The 24,180-nt window shown below is 40.8% G+C and overlaps 1 protein-coding gene and 1 long non-coding RNA gene across 9 annotated transcripts in view; both read left to right on the top strand.

Moving 5' to 3' along the window:
• PRKG1 (protein kinase cGMP-dependent 1) overlaps window positions 1-24,180 on the top strand; it is a 450,310-nt gene that overhangs the window by 343,421 nt on the left and 82,709 nt on the right. For 6 of the 7 annotated variants that reach the window (XM_038180896.2, XM_038180894.2, XM_038180893.2 and 3 more), the window contains one exon: window positions 17,979-18,044. In XM_038180896.2, the coding sequence (XP_038036824.1) occupies window positions 17,979-18,044 (66 nt within the window). Of the gene's footprint in view, window positions 1-14,919; window positions 15,113-17,978; window positions 18,045-24,180 lie in introns of those variants that run through there. The other variant, XM_038180900.2, reaches the window with a different exon arrangement.
• LOC113844040 (uncharacterized) lies at window positions 1,563-12,757 on the top strand. 2 transcript variants are annotated; one of them, XR_011810415.1, is made up of 4 exons: window positions 1,563-1,702; window positions 2,491-2,668; window positions 10,486-10,573; window positions 10,646-12,757. It is a non-coding gene; the product is annotated as an uncharacterized lncRNA (long non-coding RNA). The 2 variants fall into 2 exon arrangements; XR_003498160.3 differs by lacking the exons at window positions 10,486-10,573; window positions 10,646-12,757 and adding an exon at window positions 4,699-5,649.

Genomic DNA, 24,180 nt, shown 5'->3' on the forward strand with positions numbered 1-24,180 from the left:
ACACACATAAATCAGAGCCTGGCTCCCCTGTAATACTCCACATGTCCCTTGTGTTTTGGCTGCCAGTGCTGTGAGTGCAACGGGTGAGCACTGTGGCCTCTGTCCTGTTTGCTTTGCAATGGAAGAAATTGATAATCTCAGAATGTTAGGGATTGGAAGGGAGCTTGAAAGGTCATCCTAGTTCAGTCCCCCTGCTGGAGCAGAAGGATTTGGGGGTCTGGGAGATAACTGCATGAAGTTGTGTTTTCCCCGCAGCGGCTCTATGCAGTAGCAGAAGTGCAGAGAAAAACTGCAATGAAATGGAAGTAAAGCCAATGAAGATTGAAAAGGGGATTAAAGAAAAAAAAAAGTTAAGAAAAATAAATAAATAAATAAACAATGCAAGCCCAAATGGGAGAATTCTTTATAACTGCTGCGATACAGCAGCAGAGTAAGGGACTCTTCAATCATGACTGCACACATAAAACACGCTACAAGTGTCATTTGCAGGACTTTTAAGACTTGGTAATTGTAAATGTGCAAGTAAACTTTGTTGCAGAATCTGTGCTGAATGCAGCACAGACTCCTTCAGTCCTGATAAAGGAAGTCTAAAAATTCAAGCAGTTGATACAACTCCTGAAGACAGAGGATAGGAAAGGAGGCTTGAGAAGGAATGAACCAACTTAATGCCCAAGCACCATTGCCAGAGAAATGATATCTCCATCTTCGGCTACAACTGAATTACTGTAGCTTCATCCCAAAAGCTATGATTACAAAAAGACCAGAGCTGGAAGAAGTTTTGTCACGTGCCTTCATGTGGTCCTCAGGTAGGCTTTTAAGACTGCTCAAATGATTTGGTTGGATGTCCTCAAGAGAACATGCTTTAGTCACTTGGCCACCAGCACCTCCTCACACACTGTGTTCGATTTACACTTCAGATTGAATTAGCAAAGTGATCATCATTGCCATGTACTGCGGGATGTTCGGTGAGATGTCAGCGAATCCAGCCGTGACGAGATCGGTGCAATTACAATGTTTTAAGCCAGATAATGTTCCACACACGAGTCAGTAGCACAGGATAATGGAGATATTTATCTCTTTTTCCTCTTCACCCTTAAAAGACTGTACAATGAATTATTTCAGCTGACTATCTGTAGTGTATCTCCTAAATGCATTCTCGCAGCTGTTCTGCCTTTATTGGATTTCCCTTCCTAACCAGATGGATTCCCCAAGGGACAGCAGAAAGTAGAGGCTCTGTACGAGTTTCTCTGCTAAAAAGGCAGAGCAGAGACTGCGTCAGATAATAGCCTACAAGTACTTGACTCTCAAGTATTCTGTACGCCCCAATGCTGCCCATAATCCCTCTGTTTCCCTGAAGCAATAAGAAAAGCTGATTAAAATTAATAAAGAGAGGTTTTTTTTTCCAAAACATCTCAGCCTGCCTGTATGCTCCCATGGTTTAGTAATTGATGTTTTGTGCTTTCAAGTGTTAACACCTGGGTGAACAGCTGATGAGAGGATAGCACTTCTTGTGGGTTTATAGGCAGGCTTCCCAGGTTCACCTGCTACGCTCTGTGATGCTACTTGCTTTTTGAAAAATGAGAGTTTGGTTTCTGCATTGCGACTGACTTGTATCTAATTGACCAGCCCAGATGCAGTCATTAGAAAGAGCAAAGGAAATTTTGTTTGCATGGCTTTTGTTAGGTGTTATTCGCGAGTCTTGGTAAGTGCTGTTTATCAGAAAATGTGGTACGTTGTCTTGCATCTTTAGCAGAATGCTACTAATACTTAGCTTTCCTATGCGTTTAGCCAACACGTGGCTTTAACAAGAGTGTTAAAAAGAATACCAAGGGATTCAGATCAGGTTTGCAAGGAATGTATCAGAATTTCACATCTTCAGAAAACTAATTGAGCAGAAATTCTATTCCCATGGAGACTGATGTCTCGAGAACACCTAGTGGTACTAGTACTGCCAAGCAAAATCCATATTGAATATTAATATATTAGTGCATATTAATACAGTAGTAAGAATATGTGTAAAGAAATGTAACTCTGGGCTTCCAGATTACTTCTGCAGGCCCTTAGTGGGTCTTAGACTACTGTATTCAAAAGTACTCTCTATAATTTCACTATTGGCTTCACTTTTATAAGGAAGGTTTCTAGGCTTGCCACGGCTCTCATTGCTGCAGGTAAAATGAAAGTTGGAGGTAGATTTAAAAATTAAAAATAAAAGAATAAAAATGATTTCATGTATAGATTATAGGAGACGACATAGGCTTCAATGTAGTAAAAAAGTACAATGTAATCCTTGTCCTAGTTGTTTTGTAAAGTTCTATGAGAGTTAGGAAAAATGATACCCATAAATTACAAGTGTAGCCTATTTAAAATTCTGTTCTGCTCAGCAGTGGTTTGTTGGCATTTGAGCTAAATAATGATTGTAGTGAAGAAAGCCTAGGTAATCCTTCTGTTACTGAATACTTATAGGAAAAATTTCTTTTTCTTGTTCTGTAGCTGCTATTACTGAAACAGTGGGATTTATGCAACTAGATACGACAACAAACCATGAGCAACCCCCCAGCAGTTTGCCTCAAATAGAATTTGGGCATAAAACCTGATACTTCTTGAACTTTATCCCTTTCCAGCTCTGGATAGATACAGTTTTCTTCACATATATTGAAGTAAAATGCAGGTTAGTGTTAAAAGAATTTAAAATGGCTACATCCTTACCTGCTTTGCTCAATCATTTTATTTAAGCTTAGACTTGTGTTTCTTCTTCATCTAACCCTATTTTTAAAACTTTGCATTTGTAATCAAATTTAAATAAGAGGTGTCCCATTTTAGCACTGGAGATAGTTTAACACTGATCCATAGAGGCACTTTACCCCATCAGAGGAGGAGCTTGGACTCTCCTTGGTTGCATCCTTGCACAAGTCCCTCAGCTCTCCAAGTCTTATGGCTTCACTTCAGACCCATCTGTCCTTTCAGGTTCCGATTTGAATTACAAATGCTTTACATACTGGGGCAAGTCTGCCCCACCTGAAGGGGGAAGTCTTCACTTGGTTTATTTAAAGCCATGTAATGCGTTAGGGCTGATCCACGGGACTGTGGCATACAGAGGATTTTGCCCCAGATGCAGGTAGTGACCATCCAAGAAACAGTCTGTGGACCGAGGGGCTGAGAAGCTGCAGTCCTGCAAGGCAATGCCTCTGTGTGCTGGAGGTGGGAAGGAAGGGGAACATAAGTTTGCACCTGCTCATACTCACTGATGCAAGTAGTTCTAGTATTTCCCATATTAAATGTCCTAGCCTTCAGACATGATGTTGGAATTCATCACAATTTGCTTTTAAATACCTGCATGGCTGATCTAAATTACAAAAAAATGGAAAAGTAAGTATCTTGAAAGAGTATAATGGTTTTAAACTATGGCTGTAAGACATAAGGTAATTGCTTAGATTTTTATTGTGCATTCCCTGGCTGAATTCCCTTCGCTGCTGAATCTTCCACCTTGATATTCAGGTGTTCATCAGTGTATGTCATATAAAACTAGCCCTTGAAGCAATAAAATCCATCTTATATCAGGATGGTATATGTTCATCCAGAACAAGAGCAGCTCCACAGTTTGCCCCACCACCACGCTGAGAAGAGCTGGTATAACAAAGTGCTGTCAAGGCACGAGACTGTCACCACGATAAAGTGCCTAAGCTGTCAGATGTATTTTATGCAAGTTGTCAGAGTCCCTCAACCTGTTTGGTGGAAAATGTCAGGAAAAAAAGGCATGGAGGAAGCCACTGCAGGGTGCTGCCTCCGTGTCGGGGTATGGAGGGAAGGAGCTCCAGCTGCTTTCGTTGCCCATTAAAGCAATAGCAATATTCATCACCAAGATGTCGTCTAGGACAGGAGGCCAGGAATGAGGATCCATCACTTTCCTCCTGGGAATATGATAGGTGACAACCCTAATTGCTCTCTTAACACTTTTATCTTACTTCCAGCAACATAATTTCCTGTAGGTCAAATAAATGGCACCCCCACCGGGGCCAGAAACTAATTTGTTTCTTTTCATGTCAGTTTAGTTCCTTGGATAGGATTTTCACAATGACAGAGAAGAGCTGTTCACAGCCACTATTTGTAACTCTCTTAGAGGTATCAGTTGTGAAACTTAATTTATTTTTATTTTTTTAAAAGGTATTTTTATCAGCATAGTATACTTCTAGTGGTTATAATACTCTCAAATAATAAATATGGATGATTAATCCTTTTATAAGAATGTATTACAATTTGTTTTGATATTATTTTTACAGCTGATATAAAGAGCGGGCTTATGGAGAATCAAAAGTATTTGAGATGCTTGCCCTCTGACTCCTTGTTTTTTATTGGGATTTACTAAGGAAATAGATTATTGAAAATGAGATTCACACAATCTTGTGGTAGGGCTATGTCATGACCTATGTGCACAACATTGCTTAAGAGCAATAATCTTCATTGGTTGAAGATTAGTTTTAGTTTTTTGTTTGGTTGGTTGGTAGGTTGTTTTTTTGTTGTTGTTGTTGCTTTGTTTTTTTTTTCAAGATTAGGCGTTATTTTCAACAGTGCTACTGATGGAATTCCATTAATTATTAGAAATTTTATTTTTTCTGATCAAATTAAACTATAAGCCAGAAATTTGATGTAACACTTAAGTCAATGTTTTCCAAAATACTGTATGTTTTGCTTTTACCACAGGAGCATAGAACAGCTCAGATCTGGAGTTAAACTGGGCCAATCTGTTCCTCAAAGCAAAGCCAACTTTTTTCTTCATGAAACAATCTTGTGACCGAAGTGGAATCGGACCTATTAACTATGAAGTTTTGGTTTGTTTTTGTCGATTTGTAATTGATTTATTTACTAAATTTAGAGTAGACAGTAGACATGAGGTGGTTGTCACAGCTGGCCCGGCTGTGCCTGCAGGCCAAGGTGAAGGTGTAGGACAAGGGAACCACAGCAGATATAATCCATCTGGGTATGAATACAAGGTTTTATTGGCAGCAGATGCAGAAATTAAACAACATGAGGTGGAGACTAGCGAAAGAACTGTAGAATAAGTATGAACCAGGTAGTATGAAGAGTTCTCACTATGCTGGAGTAGAATCCAGTAGAGTTCATTAAGCAAGATCTTACAACTAATTCTGCTTAATTACCGTCATTTAACAATGTCGGCATTCGGCTGATACCATTAATTCAGGAGGCACTGTTCACAGGCAGCAAAGATCAAGGGTGTCATACTGAAGGAACTGGGTCTACGTATGTCTGAAGAGTCGATGTGCTTAAAGGCTAGCATACACGAGTTTGACTACAACTCAAGTTGGGCATGGAGAAAGGGATTGAATCCCAGTCTTGACTGCAAAAATTGCTTGTGAGCCACCAGTTTGATGAAGCAGTGAAATGGCAAGTACTGTTCTAGGTGACATCAAAAGAGGTTTATTCAGGGAGGAAAGGATGATGTTGTACCGTTGTACAAAACCCCAGTGAGATCTAATCTAGAGTATTCCAAACCAGCGAGGACACACAAGCTCATGGAAAATGAACTCATGCTGGTATAGGTACAGAGAAGGACCAGAGGCTAAGAGAGCCTAAGACAAAAACGTAGGACACCTAGATTCATTTATGTCAGCAAAATAAAATCTGAAAAAATTTTTGGGCTTTCTAGGTGAATATATCAACAAAATATTTTTTTTTTTCTTGCAAACTGTATTTTGGTCCAGGAACAATTATGTTTAAGCTTGCTCTGAGTAAATTTAGTCTCAGAAACAGAAAAAAGCACCTGACCTTGAGAGAAATGAGTTCTGAATGCATCTTCGATGGCTATACTGGTAAAAATGATTTTGATTTAAATTTGGAAGTTTGTGAATGGTACTATATGGCATTTCTGAAATGGCAGGAATGTTGACTTTGCTGTCCATTAAAATAACTGAGCTTCCATGACATTCAGGAAATTCCTGAGTGATCCAGGGGATGTCCCAGAACCAGAAGTGAGGGTCCCCAGGAGATGGTACGATTGTATTCCAGCTTCAGAATTCAGGGAGATCAGCTTTGGTGGAATTCTCTGTTCAGTCCCAGCTCCACAGACCCAGAAATCAAAAGCAATAGAGTCTCAGTTTGAGATCCAGTTCTATATACTAATGGAGTCAATAAAAATGCATACGTCTGCTTTTCTTGACAGTAAAGAACCATCGCATTACCATGCCTTAATACAGTGAAGAGAGAGAAAGTGAACTCAATGTTAAATTAAATGTTTTATTCTAGAAAATCATGGAACATTTCTGCTAGAAGCCTGTAAGATACAAAAAAATAAATCATGATATGCTATAGAAAACCTTTTACATGAAAATGAATGATAAAATAATTGAAGGCAGTGGTCCCATTTCTCCCACTTTAACTAAGCAACTATGAAAACTAGAATGTAAGTTAACTTATGGTGTAATGTTGTTACAATACAGCTTTCTACACATGTAAAAAGAATAAAACAACACAGCTGGAGACAGGATATCTCCTGAATGCAAAGGCAGCCACACCTGGACTAATATAAGCTGTAAGAAAGCCAAAACCATTATTCTTAATACAAGATGTAAGAAAGACAAAACCATTATTCTTTATGGGCACTGGTGAGTGCCCAGTTGTCATGTCCTCTGGTTTTAGAGGATTTGAACCCGAATACAAGTGGAGACAGTCGTTACCAGCTACAAAGCACCACGTGTACTTGTAGTGCAATTCAGCTTTCAGACATGGCTAATCATTTCCTACTGAAATAAATTTAGAAAAATAAATACATCCACCACCGCAGTAATTAGCATTAACTACATAAATGTAAAATGTCATGCAAATGAAGATAGGTGCTGTACAGCTGCCTTGCTTCGAAGAGCAATGAAATGCTCTGTATCGCCATGCAAGGAGACAGCACATCTTTCCACTAACTAAACTCTGGAGAGACTTTTAATCTGTGAAGAAGTCATCAGATCAGATGGGACTGCGTAGTGTATCAGTAACTTAGGGGTTATATTTGTTTTAAGTTGTGATGTATTCCTCTGTTGTCATTGTTACTGAAAGAAAACTGTAAATACTGCCTTGAAACAAATTTCCCTCTGCTCACCAAGACTGGGTGTAGGTGGAGCATAAAATCTCATTTGGCTTGCTCAAATTTGGTTTCTTTTCAGGCTGCAGCAAATCGATTTTTCAGATTTTTCACTTTATTTTCTAAGACTCTACTATGCTGCCCTCCAGACATTACGTAACTGGCTTTGTTTTTTTGATGGTTGTTTTGTGTTTTAATAAGTATATTAATGGAGTTTTAATAAGTATAATGGAGTTTTAATAAGAATATTAATGGCATATTCAAGCTTTCATGAGCAACGCTTTTCAAAGCATACCATCTCTTCCTTTTTGGTACTGGCAGAATTGTTTGTTCAATGAATGCTTTCTAACGGGTAAAAAATAAGAAATTTGATTTTGTGACAATGTCTTTCACAGGCAAGGTGTGTCATTTGCTTTTTGAGCTCTACCAGCTCTGTTTCCAGTTGTAGCCTCTGAACATGAAGCAAGTGTCTTTGGCCGTTGATGCATGCCGTAAGCAGTTGTACTGTGCTATGAAATGTGTTAGAAATGCAGCCTTTGCAAAGCTTGGCAGGTTTTGCAATTCGTCGGTGGTTGCTTAAAAGATGAAATCAAGAGGGAGCATCTGAAAGAAGGGTGGATTTCCAGTTCCAACTTGACAGCTTTGAAAGACAAGATGGGGCTGTAGGCTTGGTTGCACGTAGGCCAACACAGGTGGTTTTGGATGAGGCTATGCGGTCACCTGAAGCGAGCACGATGCCGTCTTGGTGCCAAAGCGGCTGACCCCGAGCTTCCCTGCTCCTTCCTGGCCACTGCTCCCCTCCTCTAGCACTAGTGGCTATTGGGCAAGTCACACTGACCTAAGTGAAAACCAAGCCTCCAAAACGTTTGATTTATCATAGATCGCTTTAAAGTGATCACAGAGCAAACTGTAATATCTGCTCTATCACTGTGTGCACCCACGTGAGGAAATAAGACCGGAAGAAATAAACGGCTTCGTGTCTTTACTGATGATAAACTTTGCCCATAATTTTCCCTCCTATTCTATTACCATCGTAAAATCCCAACAGAACAAGGAATTGAGTAGGCAGACCAAACCACAGCCCCACCTGCTTGTCAGTGCTGCAGCCCGGGATGCAGCAGGGGATGCTCGCTCTGGCTCTGCGGGAGTTACGCTGCCGCAGGGGAGCAGAGCCTGGCACTGTGCAGCACCGTGGACTGACAGAGTCCTTCCAACTCTGCAGGCTGACAGAGTCCCTGCAACTCCTCTGCGTGCAGCCAGCACCTGCTGCAGCCTGCTGAAGGTTGGCTCAGGTCTCCCCGTGTTGCAACACTGAGCAGAGCTCACGTGAAAGCGCAAGCTGCATGGGAAGCGCAGACTGGTAGGGTCTCAAAAGAGCTAATTGCATGAGTGGGAACCTTTGAGAAGTTTTTGGAGGATACTGATTTCTCGCTGGAGCCCTGCTAGCTAGTCTGGAAGCTATCTGTGAAACATTGCTTAATGAGACGTGAAAAGGCTGCTGAAGAAAAAGCAGCAGCGAGTGTCTCCGAGCTCCCTTCCTGCTCAGCCGCATCCGATGTACTCACATCAGCAGGCGCCAGCGTGGTTCTTCGCATCATTAACCGTTGGCATTCGGGATATTAATTTTCTTGTTCTAGTTCAAGATGAGGGGTTTGGACCCTTCCTGCTATTGCCCATGGTGCTTTTGTTCCCCTTACTGGTGTGACACTCCATGCAGCAAATAGGAGAAAGGGTTTGCTGTAATTAGCCAAGTTCCTTCGGAGTGGAACCAAATGCTGAGCTGGGTGCTGGCATCAGGGTGCTCCCACACTCCCAGACACAGGGAGGAGATAGCCAAGGTCCAGGGTCCACCCAGGTTGCTGCCAGCAGGAGTAGAAGAGACAGAGGCAGGGCTGCAAACAAGGTTACAGCATCAGGCATGGAGAGGTGGGGCTGGACGCAAGCTATCTACATTGTAAATCCAAGGTCCAGCCTAGAAATAGGGCCAGAGATGAGGCGAGCCAGCTGTACCTACAGCTGAGGGTCCCAGGCTGAGCTGCAATGGGGCTCCTGGACCATGGAAGGAAGTTGTGGGGTGGAGGTTCCAGGTGAGGCTGCTCAGGGCCATTAAAAGCCCATTGGTGTACGCAGGGCAATGGCAAACTGTACTTTGTGAATACAAATTTGACATCAATGAGAACAGTTGGGTACTGTAGAAGAAAGTCAAAGGATCTGTGGGGTGACAGTGGATGCAGTGAATTTGGCCTGCAGAAGTGAAGAAGAGGTGGGTGGACCTGTAGTAGCATGGGGATGAAGGCAAAATGGGCATGGTCACCGGGGCAGAGGTACCCAGATCCTCTGGGATGGTTCCACTGGTATCTACTGGTACAGTCTGTTTCAAAAAAAAAAAAATAGTGAAAAAGAGTGAATTCACAATAAATCCTTTAAAATATGCTCTCAACTGAAGGAAACCCTTATTTACTGAAGACAGGCCAGGTATCCTTGCTCTGAGACATGGTTTCGATATACAAATAGCATCACTTATTGCACCAGCATGACAAAGAGCATTTATCCCGGTACTCTGAATGTACAAAGAAGCTGAGCAAGAAAAGGAACGTAACAGTCATAGGAGGGAGAAGTCACTGAGGGGAGAATAAGAAAAAGAATAAAAACAGCTATTTAAAGACCTCCACCTGTAAGGAGGAGTTTAGATGCACTTTTTCCCCAGTAATTTTATTGAAGAATCTTCTGTGTTAACGTGGGGCTTGAGCTAGAAGGATGGCAAATAGTGATGCTGGCCTGCTGTCCAAGTGGCACACTTAAAGATAATATGATCCTTGCCTCTGCAGCAATGACAAGCCCGTGGCTTTATGAACATGCCAACCCTGTAAGTACGTTAGGCCAAAGTGATGCAGCATGGTCAATTCTTGAAGAGAAGCCAGCTGCCGGTTTTGTTACAGCGGAGGCTAATTGCTGACTCCATAATCTAATGCACCTCGTTTACACTGTGCTTCATTAGTTTACCCACTTCTGAAATACGCTTGCAAATATTATCGTATACCTTAGCTGCTCCTGAGGTTTAATTGTGATCATGCAAAGCTCTTACATATTTTTAAATGACATTACGTAAGCTCAGAGTCGATTTTGTTAAAGTGTAATAGATACAACTCAGTGCTTTAACTCTCAGATCACAGTTTGATTTAGTTTTAACGTAGCTGTTTTCAGCAATAATGACAAAATAGTAACTTACTGCTCAGGAAAAGTGCACATATGTTAAATTAGTCATGTCAGAGGTCATAGATTATTTCCTGAGTACTTAGCCATTATCAATTATAGATTAAATACAGTGAGAATATACTGAAAATGATAACATCATTAATACTGTGACCCACGTGATTCCTAACTTTTTCATATTGTTGCAGTGAAGATTACTTTGCAGAGAGAAGTTAGCAGAAGAACCTGATTAAGCCTCTCAGCAAGGGGAAAATGCTCATGCTGACTGTCAAAATAGTAGGTACTGCTAGATATATGCCAGCTTCTTGGTAATCAAATGGTAGTGAGAACTTTTTTTTCTGCTTTCAGATCACGAGACATGCGTACCCTTCTCTTCTCGGAATAGTTTGCAGCTGACAAAATCCCTTCTTGGTTTCCTGAATCGTTGGCAGCTTTAAATAGTGTGTATAAATGCAAAGGTGGCTAGCAGGGGCCAGTTTCAAACCAACTTTTAAAAATGCTGCAGAAGATCTCTGTGTTATTAGTTAATACTTGCCCTCTGCATTTTCTCATTTGTTTTCCAAGCGGCAGGAATAGCTTCCTTGAGGCTGAAGAAGCTCAGCAATGCAACGTCCACATCAGCTCTGCTTCAGAGCTGTAAGATCACAGGGCTCACTGATGGGAGGCAGTTAGGTACAGCGTGGTATTGATGAGCTTCCTAGGAACTAGCTTGAACTAATTGCAACTATTGAACTACCTTGTGCAAATTATATTGCAGAGGATGCAGGAAGTAATTGCAGTTTAAGGCAGGTGGTGATGATTAGAAGACGCCTACCAGCTTTCCCTCCCAAGGTAATCAGGCAGGCTGGAAAGGAAGGTGTTTCACATGGATGGTGCCTTTCATAGAGCCTCTGCTTTAATTAATACTATTTTGGTCTATATTTATCTGCATTGTAGCTTTTCATATGGGCAAAGGTAATGATAATGTAATGCTTGCTAATTTAGCAGCTTTAGTATACCAGATGTGTAATTGAAGTAAGAGCAGCCGTGTCTCCAGAAGTTTCTTCTGCCTGTAGAACCAAATGTTCACAAAACAAATTATTTTTTCTCATTTTCATATAGTAATCAGGTATAGGGCAGTGAAATGGCTTGCTCAGGGCTGGAGTGTAGGTATTGGCAGGGCAGTCAGGGGAACAGTTCAGTCCAGTGCAGTTTTTGTAAGGTAGCTGCTTCTCAAAAGAAATGCGTTTACAAAAATCAGATTCTCTCTTATAATGAGAACATTTGCTTTAATACCAAAATAGATGGCATTTTATGTAAGCTGGACTTGATTTTTGTACCATTCATGAAGGTAAAAAGAACAAGCCCTTCAAGCATTTTAATTCTCATGAAATAACATCCACCATTAATGTGAGCCAGAAAATAACTGTCAGACCTTGCACGCCATCCTAAAATTATTCCAGCACATTGTTAGTTGTTCTGAGTTACAACTTGCTATAATTGTAGCAGCCATTATGAGGAGTTTTATGTGCTTTTGGAAGTGTCAGTGCAGTAAAGACAGAACAGATTTTTTGGGGCCAGCAGAGTCTTAAGTAACCTGTTCACCGTCACTGAGTCCTCAAATTTATAAATATTAGAATAAGTTACCAGAAAGGACTCTCTCTTTTCTGTGGGAGTCACTGGGAGAATAAATAGATTTTAGAAACAGGAATCCAAGGAAAGTTAACAAATTATTAAAAAGGGCTGGAACATTCTCTAGCCTATCTGGGGAGCTTTTATTCAATAACTTCTATGAAATAAAAGACCCATAAATAGTATTTTTAAACTACGTTGACTGAACCGAGATGTTGATCTGTAAGAAGTGCTTTCTTTTCTCAGTAGATATATAACCTAAATTACACAAAAATGTGTATTGTATGTATGGTGGCGTGCATATATCTTGATACATGCCTTCAAATTTTGGTACCTTGAAGCAAATCCTCTTGGCTGTTATATTTCCTTCCTTTTATAAAAGGTGAGGCTTTAATGCCTTTTCTTGCTGCAAAAATGGGGGTTTTCATAGCATAACTCTTTTCAAGGGAAGCTTTTTAAGGTTGTATGTTTTACTAGGCTTTGTAGTGGAGTTTCTTTATTTGGCTACTATCTGATTTATGCTTGTAAATGTAAGGCAAGTGTTTTGTATAGACATAGCCATTAAGGGGGAAAAATCACGCCCAGGTTTTCTTACAAGGATTTGCTTTCTTCTGTAGACATTTGTGGAAATACCTAACACTACAAGTTTTAGATGTTTAATAGGTCACATTACATTTATTGTTTCCAGTAAAATATTTTTATTGTCCAAACCAATGGCAAATGTCTGCCATGTCCTCAGAAAGCCGAAGTGTTAGGAAACCAAACCCCGGTCTACAAGGGGCCTTTTTCTGATTTGGGATCAGTCCATAAATCCATGTAACTAATAAAGACCATGGCTTATACCCTTAATTGTGATGCGTCATATTACAGTTCTGTAGAGCTGCACTGACTTTGTTTTGGAGGTGGCTACCAAGAAAAAATAGGAAAGAGTGTGCAGAGCGGCATAAACCGTAACAACGGAGGGTACCGCAAAATCAACCTGTCTTTTTGCTGCTAATGTGTGTAAAGTTATCACCTCGTTCCCAAGGTTAGCCCTAATCCTTTAGGTGGAACCACCTACAGGTGACATTGCTCTTGCTCAGGCTGTATCTCCCAGGAAGAACTGTCAATCTAAATGGGTTCGTAGACTGCCAAAAAGCTATTGGCTATTGCAATGCGTGCAAATGTAATTATTTTTAATTTTTCTCTAAAACTGACAACAGCATCCCGTTTTTCTTCGGCAAGTAACTGAAGGACCTTAGCTGCCCACCCAGCATTGATGGCTCAGCACCTGGCCCCGCATGATTCCCTTGGGAAGCTGCTGCCGATTGGGAGAGGTCTGTGGTAGGGAGCTCAAGTCCTGCGGGACTTTTGGAAATGAGTCTTCAGATCATTGAAATGAGTTTGAAAGTGGTGTTAAAGAGGGCTTTCAAAGAAAAGATGAAAGAAAAAATTAGGTCTTCCCTGGTGGTTTTTAAAAATTTGCTTCAGGGAAGCTATTCGCAGGTCCCCAGTTTGCTGATATTCAAGCTCTTAAATGTTCTTTGCCGTTTCCAAGCACAGCACGCTTGACCTTGTTATGGTATTTTTAATAAGCTTGATTTAAGGTTTTAGGACAAGACATGTCTGAAGTAGGTGAAAGGAAAAAATATTATGGCTGAAACTGATTAACAACTTGAATTTAAGAGTAATAAACTCATAAAGCATCGTCTCTAATGTCCCTGTATTATTTTGTTGGGTATTTTCTGATTACACCCTAACTTTAACATTGGAGGTAAAAACTGCCCTCACTGAGTATTCTGAGGAGTACACAAATTTGGTGATCCTCTGAAAAGCAAGCCCTGGCTCTGTCCTTTAAGGAGATGGCTTTGCCTACGCACACGCCTTAAAATGTCTCTCCTCTGTTTTACCTTGAAATTAATATTGACTGACAAAGTGCCAGTCAGGGGAAGAGCAGAAGAGGCTCAGCTGTAAACTTGATACTTCCAGTGTCAGCGTGCTCATGCTTCCTAACAAACCCTCTTCTGTGTGAGGTGGCGGCGTCTGGGGGAGTTGGTCCCAAAGCTGGGCAGGCAGGGGGGCTCTGCTTGCAGTATCGTGGCCATCTTCTGGAAATAGTGAAGAGCAGGGATTCCTAAGCTTAGAACTGCAAGGTTCAAGCCAACGTAATAACATACTGCTGAATTAAACCCTCTAAATTGTAGTTTCCATTCATTTCAAGGATTGTATTGGCTTTCTTGAGTGGTGGTGTGTGGCAGGAGGTATGAGAGTTGGGACAGGACTCTGATGGAAGTAGGAAGCAATCACCTCAAAGATTTTAAAATCTAAGTTCAATTTTTATGATCAAAGTAGGTAGAACCAGATAATGGAGGCTGTCATAGGGCCCCACATGTAGTCTCTGATCAAAGCTCCCTTGTTTTCCATATTTGTATTTTCCAACACAGCTTTATAAATGCAGTTTATCAACACGGTTTTATCAGAAAGCTTTCCTGGAAACAACATCATAGCTCTTAAGTTGCTGACGGCTTATCAGAATCAAAGCTGTTGAATCTTCTGGAGATACACATGGTGACAAATTATAACCAGGGAATACGCGTACGTATTTCTTCTTCTAAATAATGCATGTGTATTTTTTCCTCCTTTTACAATTTCAGAAGGCAGGAGGGAGGATTCCTTTGATCTTCTGGGGTAAAGGGATTTTTAATTTTTAGGGAACTGGTTAGCCTCAACAAAAATAAGCACAAGATTTGCTGTGTTGCATGATCTGCTGTGGTGCAGGTTGTGCTCGATTACCACCTAATTCCACTGTGGGGTTAACGAGTGCCTACTGAAGCGGGGTGGTACGGAGTATCCTGCCAGGGCTTTTGGTAGCGCTGTTGGGATCTGTGCCTGCCTGTGCGCTGCCTGTACCTCTTTGTGGCTGCTCCCAAATACGCTCGGCTTGAATTTCCCAACAATGCACACCAGAAACCCCCTGAGCAGCTGCGACCTTTTTCCAAGTCGAGAAGCTTGAAGCTGGAGGGGCTGTAAAATACCGGAGCTCGCCCGGAGGATAAAATATAGTAACTGGCTGGAAGAAAGCAGGCATTTTCCTGGGAGAAAATGGTGAAGGCAAACATCAGCAATGGATTATTCAGAGAGTGAAGGCAGTTGCTCTGATGAAGAGTGTTTTTTCTCTGGGAGCAGTGATGAGTACTCCTGTGATGAAGCCAAGAAAATATCCGAGTCAGTGCTCGCAAGCAATGCTTTCTAATAATTGCTTATTGCATTTAATGCCATTCACTTCAAATAATTACTTGTTGCATTTAATGCCATCTGCTGCAGCTGGCAGCCACCTTTTGCAATATAACCTTTAAATGTGTTCTGATCATTTGTTTTGCTGCAAAGGTCGTTGAGGTTACTTCACAGGGGCGTTGCAAGTCTCTAGGAATGCTTATAATTTGTAAGGGTACAGTGAGAGTAGGCAGTGCTTAAAACTGTTGTATTTCACAGCTGATGCATGTAAAAGATTAATGTTCATGTAGAGTTGAAAATATGTTGACTTTCCTTCTGCTTCATCCTTCTGTTTCTAAGAACATGATTAGATTTTTAATCCTGCATGATGGGTAAACCCCCCTAATATGGGAGCTTGCAAGGTTTATAAAACCACGTAAAATCGATTTAGACTGGGGAAACAGAAGGCTGCTCAGCAAAGCAGAAAATCATGGGACCTGGCACTTTCCTGACCCGCCTCGGTCTTGTGAAATCGATTTTCTCTGGAGCAGGTGACAAGAGGGAGCCTGCACTATGGCAGTGACATATAGCCATGGCCATGAGCGGTGCTAGACCCCCAGAAATCCAAGCTGGCTGGTGGCAGGCAGTCTGTTGGTCCTTTTGCTCAGTTTGGTGTTGTTCCGCTGGGACAGATGTGTCCCGGTGGCAGGAGCAGAAAGCTTCTGTGTGCAGGACCGGGGTCCTTCAGTGGTGGCAGCACTCAGGGTTTGGTATCCAGCTCCCCAGTGACTGCACAGAGGGTGCACCTCAGAGCACCCCCTTTGGATTAATGCTTTCTCCCCACATTTCTTTGTTACAGTTTCATTTTCTCCATGAGAAGTGCTGTGGAGGTGGGCATTTCAGGGCTGTTATGGGCATGCAAACTTATGAGGAGGTGGTTTTGCCCCACATAATTCATAAAAAAAATTGTATTTTCCCTGATTTATCAGTTAATTCTGTGTGTGCTGAACATAAGGAAGCCTCAGAATCCATGACTTTCTGCATTATAGAAACCCTTACCATCCCTGTGGCTCATGTTTGAGCTAAATAAAGCATCCTTTGGGAAAGAGCCTTCCTTCTACACTAATTTCATGCTGCTTAGACACATGTATTAAGTACAAGATAGTGGAAACCCTAACAGTTATTTGTGTATTTTAATCTGTAACATTAAAGTTTATTTAAAACATTTGAACTGAAGCAATAACACCTGTATTTTACTTGTCTATAATCTGAAAATAATTCTATAATGGTGGGCTCTTTGTGACAGAAAGGCATCCTGCATAGTAAGACAAGTATGTTAAGTTTTAACTGGAATTAATGACAACCAAAAACCTTGCATACTTTTTAAATAAATTAATAATGTATGAGCAAAAGTTGACTACATCAACTTAATGGAATATTAAGTGTTATGATTTCTTATCCTTTCTATATTTACCAAATTTTTAGAAGTTAATAGTAATATTTGTATCACACTGTTAGGCTACTTTTTTTTCTACTTGTTTTAAATTACCATAATTTTGTTTATTGGCATGGATAAATTAGCATTAATGTACTCTAATTGAAAATAAGCTCAAAGAAAGTATTTGGATGTAGGATTGAGCATTAATGTTTACTTCAACTGTACTTCTGCTTGCTATGCTTTAAAGATAGTTTAAGGATAGTAAATTAAAGATAGCTTGGAAGTACTTAAAGTAAATTTAATTAACAATTAAAGAGAGAGTGCCTTTTCCTGTATGAGTGTGCATGTACCAAACTTCTTTTCACCATATTACTGCTTTAATACCTCCAGTCTTTAAACAGGGGAACAACTATTTCCGACAGCATTTTTAAATCTCATTTTCTACTTCAGTGGATAGGAGCAGTGGTTTTCCAGCCTAAATTAATTAGATGTGTTTAAAAGAAGTGGATCTATTTTGCCTGTAATCCATTTACAGTTCATAGAAAAATTTTGAGTGGTTTTGAATAAAGCAATGACCCTGTGTCTTGCGGATTTGGTTTGCCAACACAAAAAAATGCAATGACATGTAAACCATGATGAAGCACTAAACCAGTCTGATTAAAATGAAACAACCTCATATTTTTTTAGTTGGGGCTGACCATGGCCAAGCTGTGTGTGGCAGGAGGAGGGATAACACAAAATAATTGATAACGAAGATGCAGGTACACAGAACCCATTTCTAAGCACGATGTTTTTGAGAAGCTGGTGAAAAGTAGCAGCACCATGGCAGTGCCTTTAAATGGCTTTGCTGAGCTAGTGCTGAAGCTACCTGGAAAATGGTTGAGAGAGGACATTTATGCTGAGACCTTTCAATACCCTGCTCCTAATCTGATGCCCTTTGATAAGTTTAGTCCCAACCTGTGTGCTCAGAGAGCAAATGCCTGGTGAGTCCTGTAGCCTGCTCTAATGTCCTACTTGACTGCATGCTTTGCATTTCAGTGTTGACGTATTTCCCTCTGGACTGTGGCCCAGGTAGATAAAATGTAGGTTTGGGGGAAGAAGGACGTAGCAGAAGTCTAAATGTTCACAAATAAATCTATGCAAATGGATGATATTTTAATATATTTTGATAATAACCATGTACATACACCATAAGATAAAAATTTTTGCCTAAGAAAAAAGGATGGGCCTATACATGGTTTGATGTCCTATTTACATGGGGAACCTATTTCTGGTTTTCTTTTCATGTGCGGTTTTTAGCTCTCACACACTTGAGGCCTGTACAGATGACGAACAACAGTCCAAATCAATATATGAAAAAAGTTGTGAAACCCAGAATTTTATTCTTGAAGTGCTTTAAGAATGAAATATATTTGTAAATATACTGTGTTTTTCTTTCAGGGAGGATGTCAGAACTGCCAACGTCATTGCAGCTGAAGCAGTAACTTGTCTGGTCATAGACAGAGAGTAAGTACATAGTTTTCCTGTCTTGTGGTGTTGTGTATCTCCAGTTTACACCATTTACATTTTTTTTAACGAGAGCCCTAGAAAAAATTCTGTAGAGTTGTCATTTAATTTCGAGAAATACATTCACAATGTATTACATGTGTCCTTGATGAAGTAGAGAGAACATCCACCTAAATCAGTAAGACAAAATTCTGTTATGACAAATGCAGAAAATCAAGATGTGCAGAAACACACAAAAGAAATAAATGGGGAAAGAGCATTACTGTGGAAACAGATCCAGGCATTATGGTGGGACACAGATTGAGTTCGCATCAGCAAAATGTCATGAAAGAAATAAATCCTCTGGCAAATGTTAGAGAAACATGTTGTTATTCTTTTCCATGTGGGGTTGGAGAGTCGCTGTCCAAAGGACCCAGCTCTGCTTGAATCTCTTGAGGCTTCAGAGGTGGTAGATCAGAAGAGCAAAATAATGGCTTTCCTACTTTACATGGAAAACTTGGAAGAATTTGTGATTTTAATCTAGACAAAAAATGCCTGCAGTCCAGTGAATAGTGCTGCAAAGTTGACAGCTTCCTATGACTGCTGGGAGAGGGATAAAAAATAAAATAAAATAGCATTACCTTGAAAATCTAGTGTGACTCCTGGGATGGTTTTCCAGTTATGAGGGTTGTGAGGCACAGGAATGGACATCACAAGATACAGAGATGCCTCACACTGGAAAGCGAGCGTTAGCTGTGTGTCTTGTTACTGCATAGGGAAGCCTGATTTTGTAATGGACAGTGCCACAAAAAAAGATCAGCTCAGAGTTCAGCTGTGACCTAAGTAAAATAAAACAAAAATCTGTTGTTAGGAATCATTAAGAAAAAAAATAATAAAAATGCATCTATGATTTGCCTGGACTTCACATGCTGCATGTTGTTCTTGCTACCTTCAAAATGGTATGTTAGACCCAAAAATTGTTTGGAGGAGGGTAAAAAGTATAATTAAAGGAGGGAATGGCTTCTGTTAGCAAGTAGGTTGAGACTTCATTGGGGAAAGAAGTGATAAAAGAGAATGTAGTACAGATCTGTGAATCACAAGAGAGATTTTTAGGATGAATGGGATTGATTTTTCACTGCCTCCTCCAGAGCGAGAATCCAAAGATACCTGTAGGAGGGAGGTAAAGGCCAAAAGGAGATGGCTCTTCACACAGGGATGGCTCATGGAGCTCCTTGCCATAGGAAAACAAGAGGTTTGCAAGTGTTCAGAAAGAAAATAAATCTATTGCATTTATTAAATATGTAGGATCTACTGTTGGCTCTAGGGAGTCTCAGCTGTATCGATGTAAATATAAACACTTGATCTGTTCTTGAACTCCTTCTCAGGTATATAGAATCGACACAAGACACACTCAAAGTTTGGCTGCTGGGTCAGGAGTGACTTCTGATTCATTCTTGTAGTCTGATGACATTAATAGGAGATGCCTCGTGTAGGGGTGATCTAAATACACTCAGTCCTGGTTTAATACAGGAGTTTCGTGTTCAGTTATCTTTTGAGACTTCCTCCAGACCTTCTTTTCCAAAAATCTAGTATTCTGTAGTGGCAGAACTGAGGAAGAATACTTCAAAAATCCTAGGTATCTTTAATGTAAGTTAATTTATGATCAATTAACAAAATATATGGTGTTGCCGTCAAAAACCGCTGGTGAACTTCAGGACTGTCAGTTGAGTAGCTTTCTTTTGCATAGACATGCAAGGTAGCCTAGCAGCTGAAATACATAATATCCCTTATCATTCTGTGGGGCAAGAAGAATCAACACAATTGAATATTTTAGTAAGCATTAATTCAGAGAAATATAAAACAAAGAGTCATTTCTGCATTTTTTTTCTGAACACTTCTGTGAGGGACATTTTTGGTTTGTACCATAAGATTTTAAAAATAATAAATAACAAACAATTCCTTCCAGATCATTTTTCAGTCTGTTTGCTTGTCTAATGGGCCTTTTTCTCTGAACATAATGCCCTTGAAATAGTAAGGAAGCACAAGTTATATTTAACTGATGAAGCTGTAGTTAATCTATACCAGAGATTCTAGTAATGCTCGGCAATTAGTAGCAGAGTAACGCTATTTATAAGAATCCTATATATAGAACAAGAAAAGTAATGCTATTTATAGCACTATTTATAGTTCAAGGATGACTGTCCTCTTTTCTGACCAGATCTGACTTTCTTGTCATAGCTTCTCTCTTAGATTATAGTTTTATGGGTATGTGGATGACTGTAGAAGCTAATTTTCAAATGGAGAAAATTTAATAAGAAGACTTCTGTAAATTTGGAAAATTGTGTAGACACTGTTCAGTTAATGAGGAGAATAGCATATCTGTATATCTGGATACACTGATTTATGAAAACACTTGGTTTGCCACGGTGGTCAACTGTCGTGGTTTAACCTGGCCGGCAGCTAAACACCACGCAGCCGTTCGCTCACCCTCCCCCCTCCCTCTCTGGGACGGGGGAGAGAAATGGAAAGTGAAGCCCGTGAGTTGAGATAAAGACAGTTTAATAAGACAGGAAAATAATAATAACAATAATAATATAATGATGATAATAGTACTACTAATAATAATATGTACAAACAAGTGATGCACAATGCAATTGCTCACCACCCGCTGACCGATGCCCAGCCTAACCCCGAGCAGTCCAGTGCCCCTCCCCCGGCTAGCCACCCCTATATATTGTTTAGCATGACCCCAGATGGGATGGAATACCCCTTTGGCTAGTTTGGGTCACCTGTCCTGGGTCTGTCCCCTCCCAGCTCTTACTGCACCCCCAGCCTGCCCGTTGGCAGGACAGAGCAAAAGGCTGAGATGTCCTTGGCTTAGTATAAGCACTGCTCTGCAACAATTAAAGCATCGGGGTGTTATCAGCACTCTTCTCATCCTAAGCCAAAACACAGCATTCCACCAGCTACTAGGAAGAAAATGAATTCTGTGCTAACTGAAACCAGGACATCAACATAAAGGTTAGTACTGAGCTATATGCTAGGCAGCAATGGAAACAGAAGCCAGCTGTGCTGACAGTCAAAAGTTGTTCTGAGCAGAATGAGGAGTGATGCTTGTCACTAAGGTTTTTTAATATTTTCTATTACAAGACAAGCTCTTGCTTAATCAGATATAACTACTGAAGCAGCAATTTTCATGCTCAATGTATCAATCCAAATATGAAACGTTTCAGCAAAATTGATTTTGCAATTCCCAAGAACAAGTTATGCAATAATATCGTGTCCTTAATGGTCAAATGGATCGGGTGAGCTGCACTGTAATAAGGCTGTCTTGCTCCCATCTAGTGAACAGTTAAATTTTGAGAGTTACACCTTGCTATCACACCAAGTTATTCCCAAGAGATGGAAGTCTAATCTCTGCGTTTGGCAGTATTACGAGTAATTGTAGGGCAATTCTAGTTGCTGGAGGATTTTGAGGGTAATAAGGCAGGAAACTTCATAGGAATGAGCCACGCCACCAGCAAGTTCTGGGAGAGTTGGCTGTGAGATTGGATATTGCTTAAGCTCAAAAAAGATGAAATGGTTGCCTAAAATCATTTCTGAAATTAGAAAAAAATATGTATTAAAATGCTACAGGAGTGTAGCTCTGGGGGTTGAAAGGACTGTGAGGAAAGCCAAGTGGTACCATATGACAGGTCTTCAGTTACCAAACTCTCACCATGTTAGTGCTGCCTTTCTTTTTAATTTCCTTGTGAAACAATAAGGACATCGTGGTCACAAATATACCCCCAAACCACCCAAAAAGTAGTATAGCTATTTCTTGCATATTTGTGTAGAAATGTTTTTAATCAATGAATTTTTAGCATCCTTTTCTGATGTAGAAATGAGCAGTCATGATCTAACAAATACGAAGACCCTGCAGTGTAGCAAATGTTTGATGTGTCGCACAGATTTTAAGCCATTCCTACCCGTCCTTGCCCTGAAACTATATTCATTCCTGCAGATTTGCTTCTGTGAAGGAAATTTTATTTTGACAGACAACACAGACATTCTGTCTGTTTTGCAATTACATTTTTCAGTTCCTTCCTTTACCAGAATAATGACTTTGACCAGGATTTGGTCCTTGGTGCTCTCTGGCTTCATCAGCAGTCTCCACCACACAGGAGGTGAGATGAAGCTGATCATCCAGTTCCAACCAAGCTCTGGCAGAAGTTTCAGCTGACTTCGCTAAAGCTTTATGTCAAATTATGCTGCATTTCACTCCCGTGTGAGTGAATACAAATTGCTCACGAACAACCTGTGAGCTGAATCTTTAGGGACTTGTCCTTTAGCAATGATCTGAAGCCAACAATGAAGATATAGGGTCAAAGCTGAACTTGAAATTTGTTATTTTAAACTAGATACCCGTGAACTATTTCACATAGATTCTACGTTGTATTTTCTGAAAATAGCACGTGTGGCATAAAGGAAATGTGAATGTGGGAAGTAATTTCGTTAAGTGAGTATTTTAGCTTAATCTGTTGATATAATTTTGGCCTACACATAAGAAGCCAACAAATGATGAGCATCAGTAAACTTAGGGCAGCAAATAGGAAGTTTTGGCACATGCTTTTAAGGAGATAAGAAGGAAAAAAATGTAATAACATTAGTTATTAGTAAATAAGTTAGCAAAAAGGGAAGTATAGATGGAGTATATATATTCAGGGAATAGAAGTTATTGGAGATCGATGTGTGTGCTGGAGGCTCTGTAAGGACAGTATATACCATGGTAGAGTTGATGGTGGAGGAAAAATGGGAGGGATGGGAGGTGCAGGGCAGGCCCTGTGGCTGAGGGGCAGCCTTTCTCTCTGGCAAGCCAAATGGCCCCAGGGAGCCAGCCCCAGAAAAGGGGCCCTCAGCCCCCCCAACCCTCCTCCTTGTCCACAGGAGGGCATCTTCCAGGCTGCTCCCAGCACAGCTGCCTTTGGCCACGCGTGGGCCACTCCATCGCAGAGGCTTGCTGAGGCCACCATGGCCACCACTTTGCTGCGGGCCCTGTAAAACAGGCCCCCTGCAGCTGGCCCAGCACTCGCTGAGCATCTGGGCCCTCTGACTGCCAGCTGGGGCCGCAGGAAGGAGACCAGAAGAGCCAGGCGAGCAGCAGGCCTTGTGTGCAAGGACAGCCATGCAGAGCGGTGAAGCCCCCTGCTCGTTGCTCAGGCTCCATCACAAGCATTAGCTTGGAGCCACCAAACACCATGGACATCCCGCAGGCTTGCCTGCAAGATGTCCTAGCAATAAACAGCTCTTGCCGATTCTCAGGGGTTGTGTCACCATCCCTGGAGGTCTTGAAAAGATGTTTAGATGTAGAGCTTAGTGACATGGCTTAGAGGAGGAATTGTTAGTGTTAGGTCAGAAGTTGGTCTAGGTGATCTTGGAGGTCTCTTCAAAGCTAGCTGATTCTGTGATCATGAAGAAAGGGAAAGCATGACCTACAAGAGGGGAAAAAAGGCAGAAAAGAAGCAGAGACCTGCAATCTGTGAAGAAATACGGGCTGTGACTGTACAAAGAAGGGAGGCTTTGCAGCCATCATGGGAAATTCTGCATGGAATCTGTTGCAAAACAAGGAATTGTGCAAGGAGCAAGAGAAGGAAAACTGTTGCCTTCTGAGCAGAGGGAATTGTGGTCTTATCTCAAAAAAGAAAGGTATGTGTTGTGTGTCAGGTCCAAAATTTGCACAGAGATGACAGAAACGTGATAGGGGAAAAACAGCATGAAGCACAACTGGAGAAAAATTAATAAAGGGGACTCATTTCTTGGGGATTCAATAGACTGGAACCTTGTAGGGAAGAGGTGACCAGTATGGCTATCTGGTTTGGGTCAAAATCGCTTTGAAGAAGATGTTAAAGTACTAGTAGTGAAGGGAGTCCTGGATGTGTTTGGAAATGGATGTGGTCAGGTCTGAATAGCATAAATGTGAAAACATTTTGTGGACTTGTATCAATAGAAATGACTGTAAATTTTCAGAGAAAAGGGAAAAATAATGACTATTAATACTGGAAGATCATCTATTAAGCTTAAAGAGAAAGTTAAAAAAGTTGGTCCATTACTGTGGTTCTCTGCTAAAAATGGAACAGTGAGAAATGAAAGGGGCTCTTTGGGTAAATGAACTGGACAA

This window comes from Anas platyrhynchos, chromosome 6 (assembly GCF_047663525.1).
Source record: "Anas platyrhynchos isolate ZD024472 breed Pekin duck chromosome 6, IASCAAS_PekinDuck_T2T, whole genome shotgun sequence".
Classification (NCBI taxonomy): Eukaryota; Metazoa; Chordata; class Aves; order Anseriformes; family Anatidae; genus Anas; species Anas platyrhynchos.